Raw genomic sequence first — 25,502 nt, 5'->3', positions numbered from 1 at the left:
GACCTCTAGTGGCCACGGATACGCGGGAGAGGACATAGGGACTCGGGAGACGTACAGGGGGAGATAGACACGGGAAGATAGAAACAGAGAGAGTAGAGACACGACGAGACACGGGGGAGACAGTACGCATGCGATGTGAAGATGGTGAAGGCTTGATGGTGTTCGTGCTGTGTGCATGAGGGGTGATGGACATTGCGGATTTGTGGTGGGTGTGCAAATGTGGGAGACGTGGAGGTGATGGCGTGTGATGGCTACGGGGTGTAGATGTGTGTGTGTGATGGAGCGGCGTGGGGAGCGGTTGTGAGGTGATGAGTGCGCTACGAACCCGAGTATTTGAACCGGTCCTCGGTCTCCCCTCGGGCGACTCGGGTTTAAATGGTGCTGCGTGTGTAAACATCAGCACTGGGGAGACAAAGTAGGCCAAATGTGATAGTACTTGTCCCAAGAGTTTGTTAAAGGCTATACGTGTGTATGTGTGCGATGGTGTGTAGGTGTGATGGAGTTGGATATGTGATGGAGACGGTGTGGGTTCGTGGGGTGTGATGGCGCGGTGTAGAGGTGTATGATGGCGTAGAGTAGGTGTGTGTGTCTGATGACGGGTGTAGGTTTGTGATGTCGCTGTATAGAAGAGTGATGTAACGGCCTGCCAGTGGTGTGGGTTCGTGGAGTGATCCACTGCCCACCACGCCCGTGTCTGAGACGAGTCTCGATCTCGCGTCCCCGCGTCCCGTGACACCAATGAGGCCATCAACACGGACGTGAGTGAACACGCTGCTCGTGAACACACGGGGAGACATTAGGATGCAAATGCGCGGCGCGGACTCACGCGGTCCTAATCCTGCGCCGCGCCGAGACGCGACTGTAAATGACTCTCTAAGCGACTGCAAATGACTCTCTAAACGGGGATTACGGCAGCCGCGCGGTTCCGCGCTCCCTTCGCGTCATCCCCAATCCCCCTTCATCCCCGAGATCTCCCTCATCCCGCCCCCCATATCCCACGGCGGAGCGGCCCCTAAATCCCCGCGCGGCGCAGGTGAGCGAGCGAGGAGAGGAGCGGTCTCCCGCCTCCTGTGTCCACCCTGGACTCGGTGAGCTCCTGCACTCTCCTCTCTGCATCCTGTGTCTCTACCCTGGACACAAAGGCTACTGGTTATAATCTCCTGCCTCCTGCTGCTGTCTCCACCAGTTTACGGTTTGTACAGGATGGTTCCCATCTTTTCGTGTCTCTATCCCGTTTCCACCCTGGACGATCAGAACAGGTGAGAGGTCTGGACACCTCGAGTCTTGCGTTCCATGCAGACCCGAATAAAGCAACTGCATTCACCAAACGACGCTCGATAATTGCATGCATGTACGGTACATCATCTTTGTCAATCTACTGCTGGATGTCACGCTCTCCATGCTGTGTCAGACACGGGGAATGTTTGACCATTCACCACACTGGACAGTGCGGGTTGGAGGGAGGATCTGGGACAGGTTCAGATATCATTCACCACTTATATTCTCGGCCGTAGCTAACCTTACTCGGGTCACCCGGGTTCATATCCTATTGTGCTAACCAGTGCACCACCCGTGCCCGCCCCCACGCAACCCACATACTGAGGAGAACCACAATTAGCACTCGACGCGACCTCCATCGCGAACAGAACGTCTGCACATTGAAGGTAACTCCACATTCAGGACCAGATGCACGCGCCAAACTACCCGTCAAGCAAGACTCCAACAACGAACCTCGCTGCATACTCAAGCCCCGATTGGACCCCTTCCGGGGCTGCGCTGCTCTGACTGTCCTAGAATCTCACCCAGATCCGGAATAACGCTGGTAGGAGCGATAGAAGAGTGATAAGGAGGCGACTGAGCGCCGGTGAGTGAGCGAGTGACTGGGGTGAATCAGTGATTACCGGAGAGAGGAGCCAGACTCTGGTTATGGCTACCCTGCCACGCGTGTTTATTCAGCTCAATTGCCCTGAGCCGGGACCTAAAGTGATCCTCACGTGCGCGACCCCGCGTGTTAACCCCGACCCGGGGGGTGAACTCCGACAGGACCCCCTGACCTTGTAAGCGAGCACAGCATCGCAGCAAAACAAATAATATCAGCCTCGTTCAGCCAAGCAACGGGGACAATTTCACTCCTGAAATTCGCGTCATCAAACCACGAGTGTGCACACGAATCAACCCACACGCAACGAAGTGGTCGTGCATTCACCACGTCCACGTGCAACAGTCATGCAGCACAGCGGGCCTTAGTTGTGGCCCGCACATCCTACCAGCCCACCTCCTACATTGTTCCACCCCGTCACGCACACTACACATTCACACGAAGATCCCCCGTATAGGCTTCAGCAGACTGACACGAGGGGATGGGTGGTCAGCATCACGCCCAGCCGCCTTTGTCTCTCCAATAGCAATGTATGCACATTGCACCAGGTACTCATTTAAGTCGATCTAGGGTAATGCCCAGAACTGGTTCAGATAATGGTTACTGGTGTTGGCCGTGAGCGAGAATAGAACTCGGGTCGCAGGGCACTCCCCACACCACATCGCACCCTCTCGTTATCCCACCCCCCCCCATCACGCCGCGAATGACGGCACGGGGATCTGCGTGTGCAGCTGGAGGCTGCCGGGCCCCTCGAGGATGAACGCGGGGCGCGCGGAGCCCGGGCCCTGCGGCACGGGACCCCCCGCCAGCAGCTGCTCCCGCTCTACGTTGTAGAAGCTCAGGAGACTCCGCAGGGGGCGGTAGAGGATGCCCAGGCGAGTGGGGAGCAGCGACACGAGCAGCTCCTTCACACGGCCTCCCTCTTCCAGCAATTCCAGCCTGTCTCGGGAGGGGGCAGTACACAGGACAACGCACACGCAGTGCTGGATGAAACGAGTGCAGGGCGTGTAGCATGTTATAAAGGGTCCCTAAATTGAAAAAACCCCCATCAATATTAAAACACATACATGTTTAACTTGCATAGTAAAGTAATTGATTTTTTTCATTTGCTATACGGCCAGAAAATACGACAAATCGCTAACCTTAAACAGTCGTTCGTTAAAGTTGAAGGCGGTATAGTACGATAGTAATAGAGCAAGTGCAGAATCACTGAACCGGAATTGATAGCTTGAAAGCATTTAGTGTGGGACCCTTGAAAGTGCGGGGTCCGTAGCATATGCTACTTTTTCTACTAGGCTAATCCAGCACAGCGTACACGCACAGTACACAGAATTCAAACAGTACACTTAGCTGAGTAGCCTACACGCGGTCCATCCAGAATACCCGGCACACGTGAGCACGCGCAGGACACACGCAGTACCTTCTGGGCTCCCCCGCGTAGCGCAGGAGGCATGAGCCCCCTTCCTTCTCAAGCCCCACGCAAAACCCAGAGGCCGCATCCACAGACACCTCCCAGTAGAGGGGGGCGCGAGAGGTGGGGGGCGAGGGGGACGCACCCAGCACCGACAGCCAGCAGCTGCGCGCACCGACACAGAGGGACGCACGGCATTGATGACAATGATGGTGATCATTATTCAAGACCCAATCATCGCACCACCTCTTGGCTTTCACATTCCTCTTCTAAGACACCGATGGGACCATCAATCGCATCAAAACACCAACAGGCCGATGTGCATTTCTCCTTCATGGATGAAAAATCAAAGACAGCCACAATGGTGCGATTGTGGCCGTGCAACCCAAATAATAGACCACAGAGTAAACCCACTGTGGTCTGCACTCCTTCAACGAAGGAGGAAAAGCAAAACGACACGAACTCGATCTGCAGAAGCCTTCTCATTGTGGCCAGCAGACCTCGACATTAGTATCGAGCTCCTGAACCATATTTCCATACGCAAGAATAGAATTACAATGATGATGACGATGGTGATGATAGTGGTGGTAATTTTGATGAGCTGACGGTAATTAGGATGATGATGGCAGGGATGGTGCCGGTGAGAGTAGTTCCACGCGCACCCATCAAACAGCTCTGAGTCTCCATCGCCCTCTTGGGCCCCCGCGTCCCCCAGGTCCTCGGGCTCCCCCGCGGGGCACGTGACGCGGGTCCCGTCCTCAGACACCTGAAGCCTCGGGTGCGCGGTCTCGGGGTCAAGGGTGAAGTGCGCACCTGGGGTGGGAGGGGGTAAGTGGAGGGATGGGGGAAAGGGGAAGAATATTGAGATGTAGGCAGTGACGGGGCTCTCACACGCGGTCCCTCTGTCAGCATATTACAAGATTTTCGCGTTATCACGTCCTCAATTATTTAAGGCCCTGTCAGTGTGGTGCACGGTGAGGAGGCCGGGTGAGGAGGCCGTGTGACGAGGTGTGTGTGACCATGACGAGGTGTGACGACGAGGTGAGCCGTCACCTCGCGTCTCTATGATGAGCGCGCGGCTGGTGTCACTGGGCCCCGCGGCGTTGAGCGCACGCACGAGGAAGCGGTAGCGCTGGGCGGGACGCAGCGAGACGAGCCGCGTGCATCCCTGGATGCCCGAGATGGTCCTGCAGAGGGGGGCGGCATGGGGTGGACACGGGGTGGACACGGGGTGAGGGACCCGCATCCTACCGCTAACCTTAGCGCTACAGGCCCTCCCCCATCACCCGCGCCATCTCCCCCACCCCCCCATTCACCTGAGGCCGCTGCTCTCTTCGCCATCGCCGCACTCGGGGTCTGCGTGGAGCCGCGTGAACTCGAGCGAGAACGAGGAGACGGATCCCACGCCACGAGACTTCCAGTGGAGCACGGCGCCATCCAGGCTCCACGCACAGTCCCGCTCCACAAACTCCGGGGCCTCGGGGACTGGAGCCACGGGCGGGACGCGCGCCAAGACGGGGCGACAGCGGGAGGCACGGGGAGCCGTGGGAGGCTCCTTCACTGCACCGCACTACCGCCCAACCCGTGTGTGTGTGTGTGTCTGTTGGCACGCCTGTGTTGAGTCGCGTGGGAGTCGCACCTGTGTGGTAGACGTGCGCCTCGCTGGCGGTACTGGCCCCGTGCGGCCCGTGGGCCACCACGTGGACCACGTGCGCCGAGTTGGGCTCGAGTCCCGTCACGACGCAGCTGCAGCACGCGCCGCGCACCCCCACACTCAGCTCTGCGCTCGCATGCCACGGGGTGGGGGGTCAGACGGGTGCGCAATGCACCTCACTCTGGCTCGCATGCCACGGGGTGGGGAGTCAGACGGGTGCGCAATGCACCTCACCCTGGGCTGAATGTCTCAGGATCACTCCGCGTAACCCGGTGAGAACTCGAGAGATCAGGATAGAGGAGTCTCATTTGTCGGAGTGACCAGGGGCACCAACATGAGTTCAGCCTTGAAGCAAAGAGAAAAAAGTCGTGCGACCCCCCTCGAGCACCCCCGTTACCTGTGGAGTCCGGCCCCGCCCCCCGCCAGATGAGTGTGAAGTGGGTGATGACGTCACGCGCCCCCACTCCCCACCGCACCGTGAAGCTGCGACTCGTGGCCCCGCCCTCCTCCTGGGGGCCCAGGCGGGGAGCGGAGGGGGCTGCAGGGTGGGGGGGGGGCTCATTTAACGGAGGAATTTGAAATTCATCAAAATCCGGTGGATGGAGAGGTGTGATGAGCTGATGAGGCGTGTCGTGAGGCTTATCGAGGTGTGTGGTGATGAGTTGTGTAACGATGAGGTTTGCCGAAGTGTGTGTGTCGCAGAATGTGATGATGGCGCGTGAGCAAGTGTGTGGTGATGAGGGGAGTGGTGTGAGTGAGGAGATGTATGTATAATGACGAGGTGCGTGTGTGTGTGTCATGAGTTGTGTGATGATGAAGTTTGAGGAGGCATGTGTAGACGAGGTGCGTTGGCTGAGGTGTAAGATGATGTGACTAGGAGGTGTGCAAGAGGGTGTGGAGGTATAATGAGGTGTGTGATGATGCGCGAGACGTGAGGAGTTGGAGGAGGCGCCGACCCGCCGTGCAGGTGAGAGCCCGCAGCGCGCGCCTCTCGCGGGAGAACTCGAGACGGAACTCGAGGAGATCGGCCGAGGTGCGGGGCTGCGGGCTCACGCCCAGGAACGAGCCCACCGCCTCCACGATCCTGCGCCGAGGACAGGACGGCCGACCAAGCCACGAGGGGAGAGTTGGAGACGATGAGAGGAGAGACGTGGGAGGTGATGAGGAGAGCGTGGGAGATAAGGGGCTGGGAATACGGAGGCTTTAGGCGTTTAGTTGTCCTCCCGCACCTCCGATTAGCTCGGTTGGCTACGTACGGTGCTAAAGAAGTTCAACATACATACAGGAAATGCATGCATACAACATACAGATGCAAACTAGATTCGAAGCTTTCGTGACGACAGGGATTACTCTTTGGTTCCTTCGGTAAAGTCACGTAGAAATAAATTTAATAAAATAATAATAGAATACGACGTTTCGATTGCAACACAAGCCACTATCATCAGGTGCAAATGAATGAGAAAAGAAACCTAGTAAACTTGGAAATATAATGCAATACAACACAGAGAGTCGGCCAACACAACAGTCAACACCCCACCTGGTTGATTACGTTCTTCCAAAGATTGCTAAATTTGAGAGAGAGAGAGAGACAGACACACAAGCAGAGAGAGACTCACATAGAGACAAACAAAGAGAGGGACACACATAGGCACACAGAAAGACAACGTCTCTGTGTCGAAGGCTTAAATAGAGAGGGGGGGGGCAGAGGGGGAGTTGTGTGGAATTCCTGCCCATAGCGGCCGGAGGAGAGAATGGACTTATAAAAGGCACGGAACAAGCACGGTAGAAAGAAAATTTAGTAAAATTAGGAAGTGTAATGCAATGAAACACAGAGAGATGCATACAGATGTATTATGTTGGATTTTTATTTTAATGTTGGATTTTGAAATTATGTTGGATTTCTTTCGCACCGCACCTAGCCAAGTATAAAGATGCATAAGTACAACATACAGGAGATACATACGTACACGAGATGCGAGAATGAGATAGTGGGGGAAGACAAGGGGGGACAGACCTCACCTGTCATTTATCGCTTCCGCCGACTGAAAAACATAACAAGACATCCATCAATATTGTCATTTGACATCGTGAACAAAAGCAACATCTCATTTATCAAGGGGTGTGGCGTGAAGGATGCTCCTTGGCGAGCAGCTTCAATCGCGGGCCACTCGCGCCCCCTGGCGGGCGAGGCGATGGGACTCACGGCCCAGTGTCCAACGCCGGTAGCGCAGGCTCCGATATCATAAAACCCCCCGCGTTTACCGCGACACGAGTGACCCAGTGACCCCACACGTCGCTCCAGCGACCACGAATCCCGGCCTCCCCAATCCGCCCTGCTCATCCCATCGGTCCAGAAAAGCCCCCCCACAACTGTTCCCCAGGGTCCCCCTGCACCCCGGGGATCCTCACGTGCAGGAAGGGGATCCGGTCGCGGAGCCGCGCCGCGCGCCTCGCGGCCGCCGCGAGCTCCCGCGAGGCGCCGAGACCGCGGCCGCACTGCAGCAGCTGCACGTAGAGGCGCTCCGTCTTGAGGCGCCGCTCCTCCTCCAAAAGCCGCGCCAGCCCCGAGTAGCGATCCAGCAGAGACTCCATGAGTCCGGCGAGTCGCGAGTCGGCGCCCGCCTGCAGCCCCGAGTACGAATCCTAGGGGATACGGGGCACGAGATGATGGCCCATGGGATGAGCTATGGGGGGCAAGAGATGGGCCATGGCATTGGGATGCGCACCACGCGATGTGACGCAGTCGGGGCATGCGTTGGGGCCAGTGTTTAATCTCAGGCGAAGCAGCCGGCATTTATCTCGGCCCGCCGCATCCATATCGCCTTAATTTGCCGTCAACCTGTTCAAATGGGTATAGGAACAGTGTATTCTGTAATAATACCGTAAGATATGAGTATAGTAGTAGTAGTGCCTTACGCTGCTTTTTTTGTTTAGTTGGCTTTCACCCGCACCTCCGATGAACACGGCTGGCCACGTGCGAAAGAAGTTCAACATCCCTACTGCGAACCAACCCAATCGCTTTCCTGTTGTGGCCATAGCCATGACTAACGACCCTAACAGCAGAGCCTCGAGGCGCGCCCCTCAGACACCTCGTCGCCCCCAGCCCACGCACGCCACCTCCACGCGGATGAAGATGTCCTCCAGCTCCGCCACGAAACTCTCCACCCGCACCGCCCTCGTCGCCAGCTGCTCCACGCGCTGCTCCAGCTCGGCCTGGGAGAGCAGAGGCGGGGTCAGCCCAGGGTTGCTGATCCTGGGATCACACTTTGCTCCTTAGATATGGTTTCTGGGACTCTGTTTTCTCATACCCCCGTATTTGCCCATATTTGCATGTCTCCCTGTATCCCCATATCTCCCTTTATCCTCATGTCCCTGTATCTCCGTGTCTCCCTTCTTCCCCGTGACCCTTGTGTCTCCGTGTCTCCCTTCTTCCCCGTGACCCTTGTGTCCCTGTGTCTCCGTGTCTCCCTTCTTCCCCGTGACCCTTGTGTCTCCGTGTCTCCCTTTTCCCCGTGACCCATGTGTCCCTGTATCTCCGTGTCTCCCTTCTTCCCCGTGACCCCTGTGTCCCTGTATTTGTGTCTCCCTTCTTCCCCGTGACCCCTGTGTCCCTGTATTTGTGTCTCCCCGCGCTACCTTCATGTCGTGCACCTCCTCCTGGTCTAGGTCCTCGTGGTCGCCGTGACCCCGCGCCTCGGGTCCGCTCAGTGGCTCCACGCGGTCGAGGCCGCGCTCCGGCCCCCCTAGGCCCCCTCCGCGTGCCACCTGCTCCCTCCCCGCGACACAGGGGTCATCCAGAGACCCTTTGTAGGGGCTCAACCACGGCCCAGCCATCACCTGCACACTCACCTCATCACCATCCTTACGAAATCATACTTCAATTACACCTCACCTCGAGTAGCATCCCTCATTGTTACCACTCACCTCATCTCCCCTCACCTCGTTACTCAAATTCTCACTTTACCTCATCTCCTCCCCTGCTTACGTTACCAAATTTACCTCGTTACTCACCTCCTCAGCCTGTTGCCTCTCGCCATCTTCATTCCCTCCACCCCCTATCATCCGCCTCACTCACCTCATCACCCTCGCCTTTCTCACGAACCTCACCCCCACGCTCAATCCTCACCCCTGCACTCCCTTCCCTCATCACCCACCTCATCACCCACCTCATCTCGCTTTCCACTCTCCGAGGGGGACAAACCCGGGGGGGTGCGGGGGCCTCCTGGACCCCCGCGATCCGCAGGGCCGTCCGTCCCGGGCACGTCAGAGGAGCTGTAGACAGCGGTGAGCTCCGCCTCGTCAGAGGCTACCTCGTCTCCCACCAGGGTCCCCGACGAGTCTCCCGCATCATCTCCCCGTGGCCTTGACCGCTCGCTCGCAGTGACCTCCTCGCCCGAGCTGGGGTCACTCCAGCCGTGGATGCCCGAGGAGTCGAGGGGGTACCCCCCCTCCTCTTCCATTCTGGCGAGTGTGGTCACTACTGGGGCCGTTCGTCCCGTGTCTCCGATGTGAGGGGGAAGCTGTCAGGACGACGCGCGGCGGCCTCTTCTCCCTCTCCCCCCTCTGCCCCACGTCTCGCTCCTTCTTTAGCTCTTGCCGCTCCGCCCAGGCTCCCTCTCCCCGAGCCGCATTCCCAACCCTCGCGGCCGCTATTAATAGAGGTGGGGGGGAGGGAGCCAGGAGAGAGCGGGAGTCATGGGGGGAGCAAGGAGTAATCAGGAGGGAGGAGCACTGGGAGCAGGAGAGAGCAGGCGGGAGCAGGAAGGAGGAACCATGGAGTTGGAGCACTAATGCGTGATTTTATTATCAAACCGTGACTCAATTTTTTTTTCCAATGGGAGAGCGACTCGGCGATACTGGTTTAAGGTTCGCGTGGTTCGTCTCTCGCCTGTACCCAGCAGCGTGTTCACGACGAGGTGCGGCTGTTCAAGGCCACTGGACGGCAGCTGTCGTCGTATTTCAGCCACCAGCGTGACGCGGCCCTGTAGCCGCGCTTTTGCCGCTCCTTGCAGAGATCGCGGTTCAAAACCAGGGTTTCGCCCTGGTTATTACTGCGGGTGCGCTGTTTTACAGCGGACGTTATTAGAGTAGGGAATCGTGCCGGCATCATGGCCAATTTGAAAATTCTCTCGCCAATTATTGATTTGGCAAACGCGTCGACTCTTTCCAATGAAGACGGCTTCCAGACATGTGCTGCCTTTAAATCATGAGGCCTCCTTTGCCAATAGAAAAATGTTTTTCCCCCTTTTTTCTGGCAACAAAACTGAAACCTGCACCTTTTGGCGTCATCTGGTCGAACACCATATGAGACTAGGCTCTAAGGAAAGCTGTCTTTGGTGTGGACCAATCAATTTCAAGGACAGTGCATAGATTGTATTTTTTTTGCATTCTGACCGCAGGTATTGTGGTTCATGTAAACATGATTCCTCGTAAAAAGGTTTCAGTTTTGCTGCCAGAAAAAAAGGGAAAAAAACTATTATTATGTGCTGCTTTTAGGATGCATTTCCTGGGTTGTGCACGCAAGCAGCAACGCAGGCCACTGGGGGCATAACCGTGTGACCTGGTGGAACCGCTCGTCCAGCTCTTGTTGGTGAGATCCGGGAATGTCCCCAGCGGTTTCCTGCAAAAGAGTCAGGTGCCGGGACAAGACACTGGAAGCAAATCGCGGCTTCCCATCCGTTGGGCAGGTGCTGCTTGGGAGCCGATGAAGTGGCTTATCGAAGACGGCGGTTCCCACCAACTGTTGCAGACACTATTATTTTTGGAACAGAACACCATTGTAACTGCACGGTGGTTAGTGAATAAACACCGTGAGAGGTGACTGTGGTGTCTGCCCACAATGTTGAGAACAGCCGTTGTAAGAGCCATAACCTGCAGCACCACACACCAGACTTTCATACCTCCTCCGTTAAATTTATCGTAGCATTCTCATCAGCACCACCACCGTTATGACGACCATCATCTTCCACACGAGACTCGAGGCCACCGTGTCGCGACCGGCGTGGTTGTGCGTTACTACGCTTGGCGACACGACGGCAGGAACAGATCTCACTCATGTCCGGAAGGCAACAGATTCTGACAAATCATTTATTCCATGTCTGTGGCTGTACAGTGTAGTAAGTAATACGGGCTATGAGAGTGTAGTTATATAAAGGGGAAGGCGGCCTTCGTGGCCCCAAACACAGCTTACAAAACCACGAGCAGAGCTTCGGCATGCAAGAGATCGACAATCGGCGAGTCACAGGACGTAGAAAAATTACACGTGTCACGAAACATCAACTCAATAAAAACAAAAAATTAAAAGAGAAACGGGAGTTATGCAGCGAGCACTGGCGTTCGTCTGGCGCATCCCCCTCCCCAGCCCGCTACCACCTTGCCCGTGCCGCCGCTGCACACGAGATGTTCGGGTAAGGCCCCCCCACGTGAGGGGCGCTCGAGGTGGCATGCACGGTATCCAAGTGGCGGGCCGGAGACGCGTGCACGGGACACGCGGACAACACGACGGCCGGGCGAGAGGCACACGGCCCACCGGGAACACGGCTTGGTCTCACGTGGAAGCTTGGCACTTCATCTGAGTTCAAGTATGCGTACACTACTAATGTGAAGATATGCGCAGAGCTCAATTCACCAAACTCAAACGTAGGTTTGGCGAATAATTATGTAGTGTCTCTCACCGAGCAGCAGCAGGGACGGTATCAACCGCCTTGGCCCACCTATCAGCAACTCACCCCTTCTCCCTCGTCCACCAATCACAACAGACCCACGGGGCCGGGGATGCACACGCCATTCGAGGCGTTGTGGCAACTGGGCTGTAGTTAGAAGCCTCCAGTCCCTGGCGTTCCCTGGACCCCCCGGTCTAAGCGCCCCTTAGTCTCCTGCAGTCTCGGGGAGGCCCCTCAAGTCAAGGCAAGTTTGTTTGTGTAACCGGATGAGAACTCAAGAGACCAGGATGAGTCTTATTTACAAGAGTAAGCTGGGTAATTTGCGCAACAAAACATTTCTGAGAATAAAATTTGTTTGGCTATCAGGTGAAGGGTCTCAACGACACAAACCTTGTCAGAATTACATCTCGCGCCAAAATCTATTGCGAATCTAAATATTGGCTGCGAAAAACTTATTCTTAAATTTACTTTTGATTTTCAGGGGGGCGATTACTCGGCAACACCTACATCCTGCCTCCCGAAGGCGGGAACCCCCCCCCACGTAGCGGCCCCTAGGGATGGTTTGACAATCGGCCTCTGGTCCTGGAGCCGAGTGCCTTCAGGTGCAGAGTTTCCGATTACATGTCTGTGTCGTCTCCCCACCGCGCACGGCCTTGCGCATTCTGACAGCAAGAGACCGTCCACGCTGGTTTCTGCCGAGTGAACTCGCCTTGAGGAGACGCGTCGCGAGCTGTGCGACGCGAGTCGCTCAGAGCCGGTCAACCGAGCGATTGGGTGGCTCCAATTAGACTTCCCGAGTACCCAGCCGGGCACCGCAACGCACCAGCAGCCTCTGTAGTCACCGCAACCACCCTAAGTGGGTTTTCTTTCACAATGCCATTCTGGCCAGCTGCCACCCTCACCACTACCACACTCAACTGGGGACCAGGGCTGTTCCTCCTCCAAAGCTAAGCCTGTAGTGTAAGAAAACGTCGAATTTAAAATAAGCAAAAGTGAAACCACTGGTGTCTGCCCAACTGTAACGCACGTTTCGGAGTAAGGAATGCATTCCGCAACGACAGCTGCGGCACGGCGCGGGGGACTGCGGCTGGCGAGCGGAGCCGCCCTCCACATCGGCTCCGACGCCGCGGACACCCCAAGTCTAAAAAGTCGCCAACATAAAAGCTATTCATATCAGTTTTTTTTCTGAAACAATACAATATTACCATAACAGATACAGATTAACAATACAACACATTCAAAATTGGCAATTTTGGTAATTAACAAGGCAAATATGGATGGCTGCCATATATAGATATATATACAGTGATGTCTCGGCATTTACCATTGTACTCTATTTACACCACCATCACCACGAGGTCACGGTTTTCGAAAGGTCGGCAGTGGACGGCCACGTCTTCACGTGGGATCTAAGCGGCTACGCCAGTCTCATTGCCCGGGCAACCCTCCTAACGCCGGGATGACGGTGAATGAAGAGAGACCGAGAACCCACGAGAGAAAACCAGGAACCATCGGACACCGGGGACCAATTGAAAACCAGGTCCCCCTCGAAATATGGAACCCATGAGAACCAGATCCTCCAACCCATGCGGACGAGGAACCCACCGAAACCGTGACCCCGTTAGAACCAGGGGACATGTAAATGCGGAAACAGCTGCAGGTGTGGGGCCGCGGCGAAGCGAGGAGCCTGTAGATGGTAACCGCCAGAACGCTGTCACAACCTCCATGTACAAAACCACTCATGCACAATAGTGCACGTCGCAGACACTGCCAGCAGACAGAGGGGCCGCGTGCACTTCTTGGACGCACGGAACACCACGTGGCCTGTGATGACTCCCAATGGCCCGGCCTATTAAAGCAGCCCAGCTGGCCCTCAGTACTTGGCTAGGGCCGGCGCCGCACCTCTGTTATTACTGCCGCTGGTAAGTACCACTGCCAGTACCGCTTTCCCTCCTGCACTCAACTACAGCGCCACTGCCGGTACCGACCACTGCCAAAGAAGCCGCCAGTACCGCCGGCTAGTTGTCAACGCCAGCCGGCGGACCCGCACAGCACCCACATCCCTCTCCGCATGCTGCTGGATGGGAGGCAGCGAAGGCGACGACGGGCTGCTCGGCAAATGACCAAGCCTTCAGAGTTACGACGACACGTTCTGTTCAGGGCTCTTCCTCATTTTCTGATATAATGAAAGTCAAAGACTTTTGCTAACAATTATGCAAAACCACCGACTGGTATTACGTCACAATCGGCCAACTCACACGTAAGCAGCTATGGGCGCAATCTCGAGAGGGGCTCCCTACGGCCTCCGCTTCGTCCCAGCTCAAACCCCCCTCCTCCACGCTCGTTCCCTCCCCCCAACTACACCTCACGAGAGCACCCCCACAACGTGCAGCCACCGTCTCGAGTCCACTTACTACAGAACTGCTAATCAGTTTAACTACAGCTCTCGCCGCCACTACCACCATGACCAGCGCTGTGCCTTCTCTACACGACAGCTGGCATGGGAGGGGAACGCTATCCCCCCACCTCACTGCTAAAGCGGTACCAGAGAGCCTCCCAGCTCCGCGCACGCCCAGTGGAGCCGGCAGCTCGCACCATCCAATTTGACAATAAAACGATACTATTCACCAATAACATTGTTTTCTATGGATGCCTCAGATTAAGACGGAGTGGGTAAGAGGGACCGAGTCGTGTGGCGGTGGGGAGGGGGACAAGGGGGGGGTGCACGGGGAGGGGGGGGCGCTCCGCTCAGCGCAAAAAACAAGTGGCAACCGTTAGTCGTAGACACCGCCGCAGGGCGTTCTAAAATACTCAACATCTTATAGGTGTCAGGAAGGTCGATATTCCTCAGCTACAAAGTTTAAAACATGTCTAAAATGGGAATGAAATCCTCGTCAATCCTGAGCCCCAAATAGACCTCAATTAAATAAGAAATGGAAAGGATCGGACTCTAGTTTTCCTCGAGTGAAGCTGTGCGCGGTCGTGCATGCGGGGCAGTGGAGGCTTCAGTTTCTACGCTTGCGTCCACCAGCACCGCGCAGCACAGCTGCCCTCGCCACACCGGGTCGCGACCCCACCCTGCGCCATCGCAGCTGCCCCTCGCCACCCGGCGGCCTGAACCGCACCGCCTCGCAGGTAGAGCGGCGCGCGTCCCACCCCAGCGCCCACTTGACAAACAGCTAGCCCTTGAGGGAGAACTCCTCACCCGCTCGTACCACTCATCGTCAAGAGGAATACAATCAAATAACTTAAAAACCGTATTCGCACCAGGCATGGCTATTCACAACAGTACACGTCACTTGCCAAAACAATAACTGAAATTAATGGAAACAGCATGGCTTGGATACATCGATGAGTTTCTTTACATTTCTTTTCATTCTCTTTTTCTGTGTGTTTGGATAACTTTCTAAACACCGAAAAATGTATGACTTTAAAAAAGAGAAGACGATGACTCTTCATCATCAACAACAAAGAATAACGATGTTGTCAATGAGGGTACAAGATGGAGACAAGGTGACACTGGGGGCGGCAGCAGCATCTGCCCAACGTGGGTGCATGCGTGTCGGTGCGTACGTACGCTCCGACACGTGTGCACCCGCACTGGGACACATGTCATCACGTGTGCACGCACACACACACACAATGGTCTATGTACCAGCGAATGTACGCATGAAGCTTACATTTCGGCACATGCGCGCACATACACAATCGTGCACGCACCACAGCAGGTGCGCGCCTCAATGTATGCACAAAAATGAACACAGCGATGCATACACGCCCTAAGCCAAGTGCACACGCCTCCCAACAAGTACACGCACGCAATGCACACGCACACATTCACCAGAACAAATTATCCAAACCGTAACGGGAACTTGCACCGGTGCACACATTCTCACAGCCGCACGTTAGCCACATTCACCAACTCCAACAGCCGCACTTGAGCAGCCACGCACACACACGCTCACGTTGACACACGCACACCCCGACAGAGGTACTTACGCAAGCACGGAAAAACAGACGCAGACGCGGGTGCACGCACTCACGCCGAGCCACGTGTGCGCGCACACACGTGCATACCCACATACACCGTAGAAATTACCCACTAAAAATCGTTAATACTGTACGTCACCACGGTATAATATAACGTAGCGCGCCACGGTTTTAATAGAATTGTAACAAATGTATATGATTGATACCCCAACAACCCCCACAACCCTCCCCCCCCTCCCATAAGCAGTGTAAATGCTCCCAATGTCACGTACACAACGAGCACACACGCGCGCACAAAGAGACACACGCGCGCGGGGCCGCGTTGAGAAGGTGGGGCACGCCGGGTCCCTCCCGGGGCCCCAGCACTAGGGGGGCCTTGGTGTTGGGGGGTTCTATCTGTGCACAGGGGCTCCCTAGCAACAAGGGGAGGGCTCCGTACGTTCCACAGGTCGGCCTTCCTGTGGGGGGACGGGTTCGGTCCCTAGTGAGTGCAGCCACTAGAGGGGGGCAGGTGGGCAGCGAGCACGCACGCATGCAAGGGGGGTGGGGGGGGCAGAGAGGATGGGCGGGTGGGGGGAGGCGAAACGCGAAATTTTAAATCGAACTAATCAACCACGCAGACGCATGGCCGTATGCAGACATTCGCTCGACCGGTACATCTCCACCAGAACCGGCGCCCCGTCCACCCTCCCACCCACCCACCCACGACTGCCGCTATGCCCACAGCGGCCACCCCGACTGCTCCCCCGGCCGATCCCCTGGTGGGCCCTCCTCACACCAGGTTGTACTCCTTGAGGTTGAGCTGCAGGATGGTGTCCTTGACTGCAGCAAAGACGAAGCGGATGTTCTCCGTATCGGTGGCGCAGGTGAAGTGCGAGTAGATGATCTTGTCACTGTCGGGGTTCAGGTCGACGAACATCTTAAGGATGAATTCGCGGGCAGCCTGCGCGTCCCTCTGTGGGCCTGCGGACAAAGTAAGTTTGGGGGGGCGGTGGCAGGGGGAGGGAGAAGGTAGGCCCTCACGGCGTGCCAGAACATGTGTGAGTGTGCGTTTGTCAGAGCGTGTGAGTGTGGACATGCATGCGGGTGCGTGCCGTCCACGTATATTTGTCTTTGTACGTGGGGGTGGGGTGTGACACGGTGGTGCACGCAGGCAGAAGCGCAGTCGTGTGCTGGTGTGGGTGCGGATGCGTGTGTGTTGCCTCACCTTCAAACTCTGGGAAATAGTCCACGAGGTGAGAATACATGATCTTCTCCTCCAGCAGATCCTTCTTGTTGAGGAAGAGGATAACAGAGGAGCTGTGAAACCACGGGTAGGTGATGATCGTCCGGAAGAGTGCCTTGCTCTCCTCCATGCGGTTCTGTGGTACAAAGACACCCACGCACCGATAAGCAAGGTTGGCTACGTATAGTTGGATACGTATGGTTAGCGACGTACGGTGCCAAAATAAGTTCAATAAACACGCTTCCCACGTGTACCCTCTAAAACACGTAAGTACGCATGGGTACACATGCACATACAGGTAGATGCTCTCGCATAGGTTACACGCTCTCACGTACGCAGGTGCACAAAGAGCATGCTCACGCGTGCACACTTAAACGCCAGCACACATGAAGCACAAATAACACTCATGCACATGAATACATACACACATGGATGCAAAGCTGGAATCCAATGTTAAGGTCTACTGGCCACGACGAGAGGGCTTTAGGAGAGCTTTTGTGTCGTTTTTCTATTCCTCCTCTACAGACTAGAGTGGTTTAGTATATGATCCCCATTTTGGGTTGCATGGTCTTGTCTTTATTTTTCCATGTGCGCATCTGATGCACTTCATGGTTACATCAGTATTTGAGGAATGTCAAAACCAGGTGCGATGTTTGGGTCTCGGATGAGATGTCCAGAATAAACATCCGCATTGTTCCAATCTATTCGCCAGCAGCGTTCTTCCTGATCTGGGAGATTCTAGTATGGTGACAGTTCGATCCAAGAAGGGGCAAGTGCTGTTAGCGAGCAGCATGGCATATGAGGGGGTGGGTGGAAAGCACTACGCCCGGTCGCCTTTGTCTCCGCATTGCTGTTGTTTACACCCTGCACCAGGTACTCGTGTAAGGCTCAGTCGACCTAGGGGAGGCCCAGGACCAGTTAAGATATGTCATTGATGTTGGCCGTGAGCAGGTATCGGAGCCGAGCGCTAACCTCTGCACCTATTTCTGCACCTCCGATTAGCACCTCCGAAGTTCAGACATACATTGTCTGCTACTCACCTCATTGTCAGACTCGGCGAGCACCTGGTCGTACTCGCTCAGCGCCACCAGGAACATGATGGACGTCACATTCTCAAAGCAGTGGATCCACTTCCTGCGCTCCGACCGCTGGCCCCCCACATCCACCATCCTGCACACATGCGACATTGGGGGCTCCGTCACTCTGCTCACGCTCACCCCAAGCACAAGCCCCCAGCACAAGCCCCACTCCCGGAAATCCCTCCTGGAGGTGTCATACATGCTGAGGCATCTCTTTAGGAGAGTATCCTGTAGGCATGAGTGCGTGGGTCAGTGTGGGTGAGCATGTGGGTGTGCTCATGCGCCGTGTCGGCCTTCATGGTCGAGTGTGGAAGTAAGTATGATGGTGAGCTTGTGAGTTGAGCATGTGGTGAGTGAATGGAGAGTGTGTGAGAAGCGTGCAGTGAGCAAGTGCTCGCTACCTGAAGATTATATTCTCCAGGTCGAAGGGATACTCGATGATGCCGGTGGTGGGGACGCGCACACGCAATACGTCTTGCTGGGTCGGCAAGTAGTTGGGCCCCGAGATGCGGTCAATCGCGCTTAGGTAACTGTGGAAACAAGACAAGGTGGCACTCACCGAGGCCTTTGAACCGCGGGGGTGGGTGCGGCACGGCCAGTAACGAAATACAGCGACACTCACTATTTGGTCGAGTCGGAGAGCTGGTACTCGCGCCGGCGGTCGTAGCACTCCTCGATGCCGGGGTCGTCCCAGAGGCAGCGCACGGCCTCCACGTACGGCTTATCGAAGGAGCACACCTTCTCAATGTCCACCTCCCTCACCAGCTGTGCATGTTCCTGCCAGAGGAGGAAGACGTAAGCATGAGTTCAGGCCGAGACAATGGCTGCCAAGCCTTCAAGACGTCATCGTGGCCAAAGCCGCTGGTACTACAGCCCTGCGTCGCGACCAACGCTTTCTATTCGCTGGCTGATCTCGCTCGCAGCTGCTGCATAGGAAACACACGACCTCCAACATCTGCCCTGACAGTCTCCCACCAACTGCTCTTACGCCTTCTCCTTGGCTGTTGGACTCGTGGAGACCACTTGAGGGTTCGTCTCAACAATCGGTCTTCCCCCATCCTGTAAAAAGCAAGTATACAGGGCAAGTATTTTTACTGTACAAAATCCTGCCATGTTCCCTTCCGGACTTGTACATTGCTTATCCTGTCTTGTTATGAAATTCTTACCATCTTTTTCGGGTAGCAAGCCATACCCGAGTTGCCCAACCCCCACCGCCTATGGCAGGGCTTGCAAAGAAAAGCATTTCAATACAAAACACCGTCTACACTTAAAATAGCAAATTAAGCTCCCATTACCATATCCCTCTGCCAACTAAACATGGCTCCTTGCAGCACAGATAGCCTTGCACAGCCACTCTTCTTTACGGTGCCCAGGAAAACGCGAGTATGGCCATCAGTGAGCGTCTCAAGCGCGATGATGCACGGGCCAACAAAGTCACACGACATGTACAGATGTACGTGCGGCTGAAGAGCCACACAGGCTTACAGGTGTAAAAACGTACAAATATACAAGGTTACAGACGTATAAACATCCAGGTGTAAAGGTTTGCATGCATCAGGTGAGCTGTCAGCTGCATGACGCAACAGTGCACGTTGTGCGCAAACCCACGGCCGAACGCCGACTGTCTACGCAATGGCAGCCATCGGCACAATTGACCCAGTGCTCACCCCCTTCCGTCGGCTAAAACACACATCGATAGCTGCGTGCACAGATGCCTCTAAACGGCTCAAGATCAACACAAGCACCACCGCTTCCCCACCCTCCCCGCCCCTTGTGGTGAAAGCAGCCTTTCCGTCTCGGTGCACCGCGTCCCCTGGGTGTGAAGGCCAACTTGGGCCTGGCGTCTCAATAAAAATAAACGAACTGCAGGGGTTGTGAAGTCGTCTGCGCAGCAAGTGAAGGCACCGGCAGGAACATCTAACCCGAAGGTGTTGGGCGCGCCCAAGTGCATGACCCTTGCTGGCAGGGGGTCATCTGCCCCGGGGACGTTTCACAACAAACGCGCACGCAGGTACAAGGCGGACCGACACGCGATACGATGGCGCTCAGAGGTGACCGGCGCACCAGGGTCAGCAGCGCCGTGCGTACGCAGCACGTATGCAAAGATCATGCTCAGAGCCGCTCATCGCCAGAGATGCAAAGCCAGATACGGTTGTGTCCCCACCCCCTCGCGCAGCGTACCTTGTTGTACTCGTAGGTGTAGGGGATCTTGAGGGTCTCCATGGCGCGGCACATGGCCTGCATGGCGATGAAGATGTTTTGGTAGACGAGCTTGATGAAGCCGCGCCGGTCTTCCTCCGTGTAGCCCGAGCCGTGGATGATGCGCATCTGCTTGATGAAGGTGCTCTTGCCACTCTCGCCGGTGCCTGCAAGGAAAGCAAAAGCTCCTGTCAGCGCGTACAGGTGTACGGGCGTACGTACAGGTGTATATTAAGGTGAAGAGCCACACAGGGTTAGAGACGTACTGATGGTCAGGTTTGCAGGAGGAGATGCATAGGTGTACAAGCACAGATTTACAAGTCTACAGACTTTTTAGCGGACACATGTACAGATGTGACAGGCTTGCAGGGGTGCATACAAAATTGGAGTACATGCAGGTGTAGAGTCGTATAGGTATAGTGACATACATCATCATCATCATCCAAAACCAATCCACTACAGGATGGGTGAACATAACTTAGACACCGAAATTTATAAGTGTACAGTTGTACAAATTCATGACCATAAGACATACAAGCACACACCGTAGAAACCTCGGGACCCCACGTCAAAACAAAATCACTTGTGGTTGGCTCAACCACAAAGACAGGGGCAGCATTCAGCCCTGCACATCTCACCGGGGCGGACCAGCCACTAAACCCCTGCCTTGAATACTGCACGGGTCACGCAGGTGTACTCATGTACAGGTATACAGGCGTACACACCTTCCACCGCACCTGCGATTAGCATGGATGGCTACGTACGATGCCAAGAACTTCAACATACATACATGTGCGCACACACCACCACGAGCAGCACCAACACAAACCACAACCGCACGTCATGAGGTGCAGTGGTCACCCACAATTCAAGTTGATTTTGTGTAACCAGGTTAGAACTCAAGACACCAGGATGAATAATTTGCAAAAGTGAGCAGGATCATTAAAAAGAGAAAATAGCATTAAAACAAAGTATAGCAACGAAGCAAAGTGGAACTGAGAAAAAACAGCCAAATAATTAAGGCAGAGACAATCAACGATACACCACAGCGTAGGACGAAAGCTGCGGCGTTGGTGGCTGCTGCTACATTTTTGAGACGCGGTGGGGGCCCAGGTGCGGCCCTGGGTGCGGTGAGGCCACGGTGTACCATCCCCCACCCCCCCAACCGAGGGAGCAACGGTGCTGGGCCTCATCCTCGACCACGCGGGCGCGAGTGGTGCCACAGAACAGTTTAGTTCATTGTGAGGAACCCAGGAGAGGCGTCCCGCCGGCCCGTCATGCCGTGGGAAACCCTCCAAAAACAGCCGGCGGCAGGAATCCAGCGCACAGGGCTGCCTTGTATGGGAAGGGCCCCCCCTCCCCCACGGCCTCGGCCAGGGACCCAGACTTGGCCCGCCCTCCCCGAGTGAATCCACACAGCAGCAACGGCAGTGCTTCTTGTGCAAAACTTGTGGACACTGGCCAGTCCAGCTAATGGCATCCCACTCACAGGTGCTGCCCCCAGATCGCCTCCCACATCTTTCCCAGCAACAAGTGCTGGACATGTAAATGCACAAGTCCCAGTACGAGACCTATTCAGACAGCCCTTGTTAACTGGCACTCACCCACACTCACACAAACTCTTTCACCTTGACTTCACACACTCTCAAACACAGCCTCTATCGCACCCTCACACAAACACTCACCATCACTTCGACAATCACTCTCACTGCCGTTTCCCCTCTGCCTAACAGTGTGGTATAGGAATAGAATAGGAAACATTAAGAGAAGTACCGGTATATATGTCTGGTGCTCTGAGAATTGTTCACCTGGCTTACTATTTTATACAATGGATTTCCACCACCACAAGTACAACATATTTGCACACATTTCACAGGGGTTTCAAGCAACTGTGGCTGTGAGAATTATCTTAAAGGCAAACCAATCGCCCTTATATTAACCAACCACGCCTGGGTGTGTCAGCTTCCAGAATCACTAGGTGGTGTCAGTCAAAAGGAGGATCTGGCATTCTAATACTTCCGTTGGAGCTGCGTGGATTTCTATTTGTACCGGCATCGTTTGGATCGGAGCGAGGAGGAACACGGAGTCCACCCCCGAGAGCGAGCGCTGACGTGTAAATACGGGCAGGCAGCCCACTCCCTTCGGTTTCTCTGCTTTTCCTGTCCCACAAAGACAACGATGCAGACGATGCTGCCTCCCATTGCATTCTTCCTCCACTGCAAACACAAAGCGAGGTAATGCATTTGCAGGCCTGCGTGCGTTCATGGGGGGGGGGGGCACTGCCCGCCCCACTAACTCTCGACGAAGTCGAATGGAGGTGCAGGGTAGGACCCCCTCCCCACCCTCTGCGACGTGGAGGGCCACGGGGTAGATTACGAGGCCATGGCGCGATAAGAGGGCGTGGGCAAAGCACCACCGAGCCACGCCACGGCGCTGGAGCGCAAGCGGAACACAGACACCACCATCCCTTTACAACTTCTCGCAATAAATGCGGTGCGTACCGCCCACGGTCAAAGTGCCTTGTACCATCGAGGACAGGAGGGCGAAGGTGCCGCGCGTTAGCTCCCCACCCACGCACCCATCCACCTACACACCTAACCATCCAGGCACCCAGCCAGGTATACAACCAGTCACTCAGCCAGGCCAGGTATCCAGCCACCTACCTGCCCAGCCAGCCAGGTGCCCAGCCAGCCAGGTGCCCAAGCAGTCACCCAAATAAATCACACCAGCTACCCAGTCAACTAAAGGATATGTGAAAGAGAGCTCTATAGCTCATCGGATTCCTCCAGTATAAATATTTTGATACCCATCTGGCTATCCAGATAACCAGCCAGCAACCCAACCAGTCAACTGACTACCTGACTATCCAGCTAACCACCTAGCAACTCACCCAGTCAACTATCCAACCGACTAACCAGCTAAGAAGCACCCAGAAACCCACTCATCCAGTCAACCACCTACCTACTGAGCCAACCAACCATACAACAATACATCTAACGAATGATATTATCCAGCCACCTAGCATCCATTCGCGTTCAGACAATTCATTATCCAGCCAGCCAAACAATGACAGAAATACGCAAAGCACGCGAGCCACGCAGACACCCAAACAACAAGCCAAACCTATATCCACCCAACCAGATGCATACAAAACCAGCCTGCTACCCAGCCAAAACCCATCCATACACACCCCCAATCCCCCACTCAGCTTTGGGGTCCTTCATGAGGAAAAACCTGGGTCCCACGGTAGGAAGCCTCGCCACTGCCCTGTAAAGTCCCGTGCAGAGACATAAAACCGAGGCACGACAGCCTAGCAACGCGGGATGAGGACCAATCCAGGAAAACTCAGGACCTCGGGCAAAAGCCCCGGGAAGCAGAACCCAAAGAGAGAGAGAGGCCAATGGTAAAAGGGGTCCGAAGCCATAAGACGGTGGACCCGGGGAGAGGGCACTCCAAACGTTCCCCCCCACAACCCCGGCCGGGCGGGGCAGACGCCTGATAAGCTCTACGCCGGGTTCTGCGCGGCCATGGCGGCCACATCCTCATCGACGCCAAACAAATCCCCCGGCCCTGGACTTTGGCTACGTCGGGCAAAGCTGCGCTTGGGGGCGGAGGGGGGGCGCCGAATCCATCCGAGCGCCGCGGAGGCCCGGGCCCCGGGGCGGCGGCTTCAACAAACCCCCCGCATCCCCTCGGTTCCCTCGAATCCCCTCCCACCCCCGTCTCGCTCACCGAGCAACAGCAGCTTGAGCTCGCGGCGCGCATCCCTCTTGTCCCGCCGCAGCTGCCGCTCGATCTCGGCGTTGATTCGCTTGGCCTCCTTCTGCTCCTCGCTCAGGCAGCACGCCATCATCGCCCCCGCCGCTCCCCGCACGGGCATCACCCGCGCGGCGGAGGCGCGCCGCGGGCTCGCGGATTCCCGCCGCGGATCTCTCGGGGAGACCGAGAAGCGGGAGGCGGGCAGAGACACGAGGCCGAGGAGGAGACGGACGCGAGAGGGGGACGCAGCTCCTCGCTCCCGGCGGGTGGCGCCTCCGTCTCCCTCCTCCTCCTCCTGGTCGCAGCAGCGGCGGCGGAGCGGGAGGCAATATGGCGGCGCGCTCGATTCCCTAGCGCGGACGCGCGCCCACCCCCCCCAGGGGGGGCCAGCGCGCGCGCCCATTGGTTCAAGCGAGACCGCGTGACGCGTACGGCCCCGCCTCCATTTCGATGCTGGAGGGAGGGGGCGGGGCCGCGCGCAACGCCGCGGTCACGTGAGGGCGCGCGGTACCAATGGGTGCCCGAGTGCTCGGGAGGGGGGGGGGGGCTGGGCGGCGCGCATCTGAGCTGGAAAATATGAAGCGAGGGGAGGGGCGTGAGAGGGGACGGGGATGGGGAAGAGGAGGCCGATGGACGAGGGAGACAAATGGGGGTGGAGAGGCGGGAGAGAGGCGGGTGACGGGAAAACAGAGGAGATGGGGGCAGAGGCACAAATATACGGGGACAATGGACACAGGGAGAGAGAGGGAGGAGAGGCTCGAGACAGGAGGACGGGGATGGTAAACAGAGGGATGAGGAGGAAGAGGGGACTGCGTGACAGAGAAACAGGGAGATAGGGGGAGACAAGAGCAGAGACACACATATACAGAGTGATAGACAGGATGACCGAGAGACAGGGAGATAGAGACAAGGATACAGAGAGGCAGGTACATCGAGGAAAAGTGACAGACAAGAGACGGACCAGACACAGGGCGGATGAGACAGATACCTGGATGACAGACAGATATAGGACAGCGAAGGATTGTGGGCACAGGCAGGGAGACATGTTTATGTAGACAGGGGGACATGGAGGAAACAAGGAGACAGCGGCAGGGTATAGAGACAAGGAGGGAGACATAAACTGAAGGGCATGGAGACAGGAGCATGGGGAGAGAGACATTGACAAGGGGACAGACATATTTTGGGACATTATCTTAAACAGGGACAGAGAGTGAGCCGGAAAGACACGGATACATGCACACAGACACAGGAGACATGTAGAAACAGAGAGACAGACGTGGAGGGTACAGGTAGTCGCAAACAAAAGGTGTACATGGGGACATCGTAGCTGTGACGTGGGGGCAGGGGAGAGACATACATTGAGAGAGAGGCACAAATAATGGATGATATTTGAACGTGGATACGTGGACATGAAGACTGCGTGGACGGGTTGTGAGCGTGTGTGAAAGTGTACCCGCCGGTTTTGTCAGTCAACCCAAAGCACCTGAGTACGTGACGTAACCTCCTGCCAGCAGCGATCCTTCCACCCTCCACGTGACGGCCTCATAGTGCACCTCGCTTCGCACAAGCGCTGTGGTTGTTGATGATAGCTCGTGCGAGTGTGGTGTACGTGTTAATGGCTGTGAGTGAGGTGTGTGTATGAAT

At 56.0% G+C, this 25,502-nt stretch overlaps 2 protein-coding genes across 2 annotated transcripts; both read right to left on the bottom strand.

Annotated features, from left to right (window-relative positions):
* Window positions 1-1,924: 1,924 nt before the first annotated feature.
* Window positions 1,925-10,870, bottom strand: LOC116941330 (fibronectin type III and SPRY domain-containing protein 2-like). The gene is made up of 13 exons (XM_032952320.2): window positions 9,111-10,870; window positions 8,581-8,709; window positions 8,062-8,157; window positions 7,354-7,587; window positions 6,964-6,986; window positions 5,901-6,028; window positions 5,342-5,482; window positions 4,930-5,070; window positions 4,607-4,775; window positions 4,344-4,477; window positions 3,953-4,103; window positions 3,300-3,455; window positions 1,925-2,818 (listed from the first exon to the last, which is right to left on the bottom strand). The coding sequence occupies exons 1-13, from the start codon at window positions 9,402-9,404 to the stop codon at window positions 2,572-2,574; spliced, it is 2,043 nt and encodes a 680-aa protein (XP_032808211.1). The 5' UTR covers window positions 9,405-10,870; the 3' UTR covers window positions 1,925-2,571.
* Window positions 10,871-11,017: 147 nt separating this feature from the next.
* Window positions 11,018-24,222, bottom strand: LOC116941327 (guanine nucleotide-binding protein G(q) subunit alpha). Its single transcript, XM_032952306.2, has 7 exons — window positions 23,832-24,222; window positions 20,082-20,266; window positions 18,523-18,677; window positions 18,302-18,430; window positions 17,862-17,991; window positions 16,804-16,957; window positions 11,018-16,559 (listed from the first exon to the last, which is right to left on the bottom strand). Exons 1-7 carry the CDS (start codon window positions 23,977-23,979, stop codon window positions 16,369-16,371), a joined length of 1,092 nt encoding a protein of 363 aa, XP_032808197.1. The 5' UTR covers window positions 23,980-24,222; the 3' UTR covers window positions 11,018-16,368.
* Window positions 24,223-25,502: the final 1,280 nt, after the last annotated feature.

This window comes from Petromyzon marinus, chromosome 1, assembly GCF_048934315.1.
Source record: "Petromyzon marinus isolate PM22_M1 ecotype Great Lakes invasive population chromosome 1, UKy_Petmar_22M1.pri1.0, whole genome shotgun sequence".
NCBI lineage: Eukaryota > Metazoa > Chordata > Hyperoartia > Petromyzontiformes > Petromyzontidae > Petromyzon > Petromyzon marinus.
The sequence above is the reverse complement of the archived record's forward strand: the minus strand, read 5'-3'. Positions and strand labels throughout refer to the sequence as shown.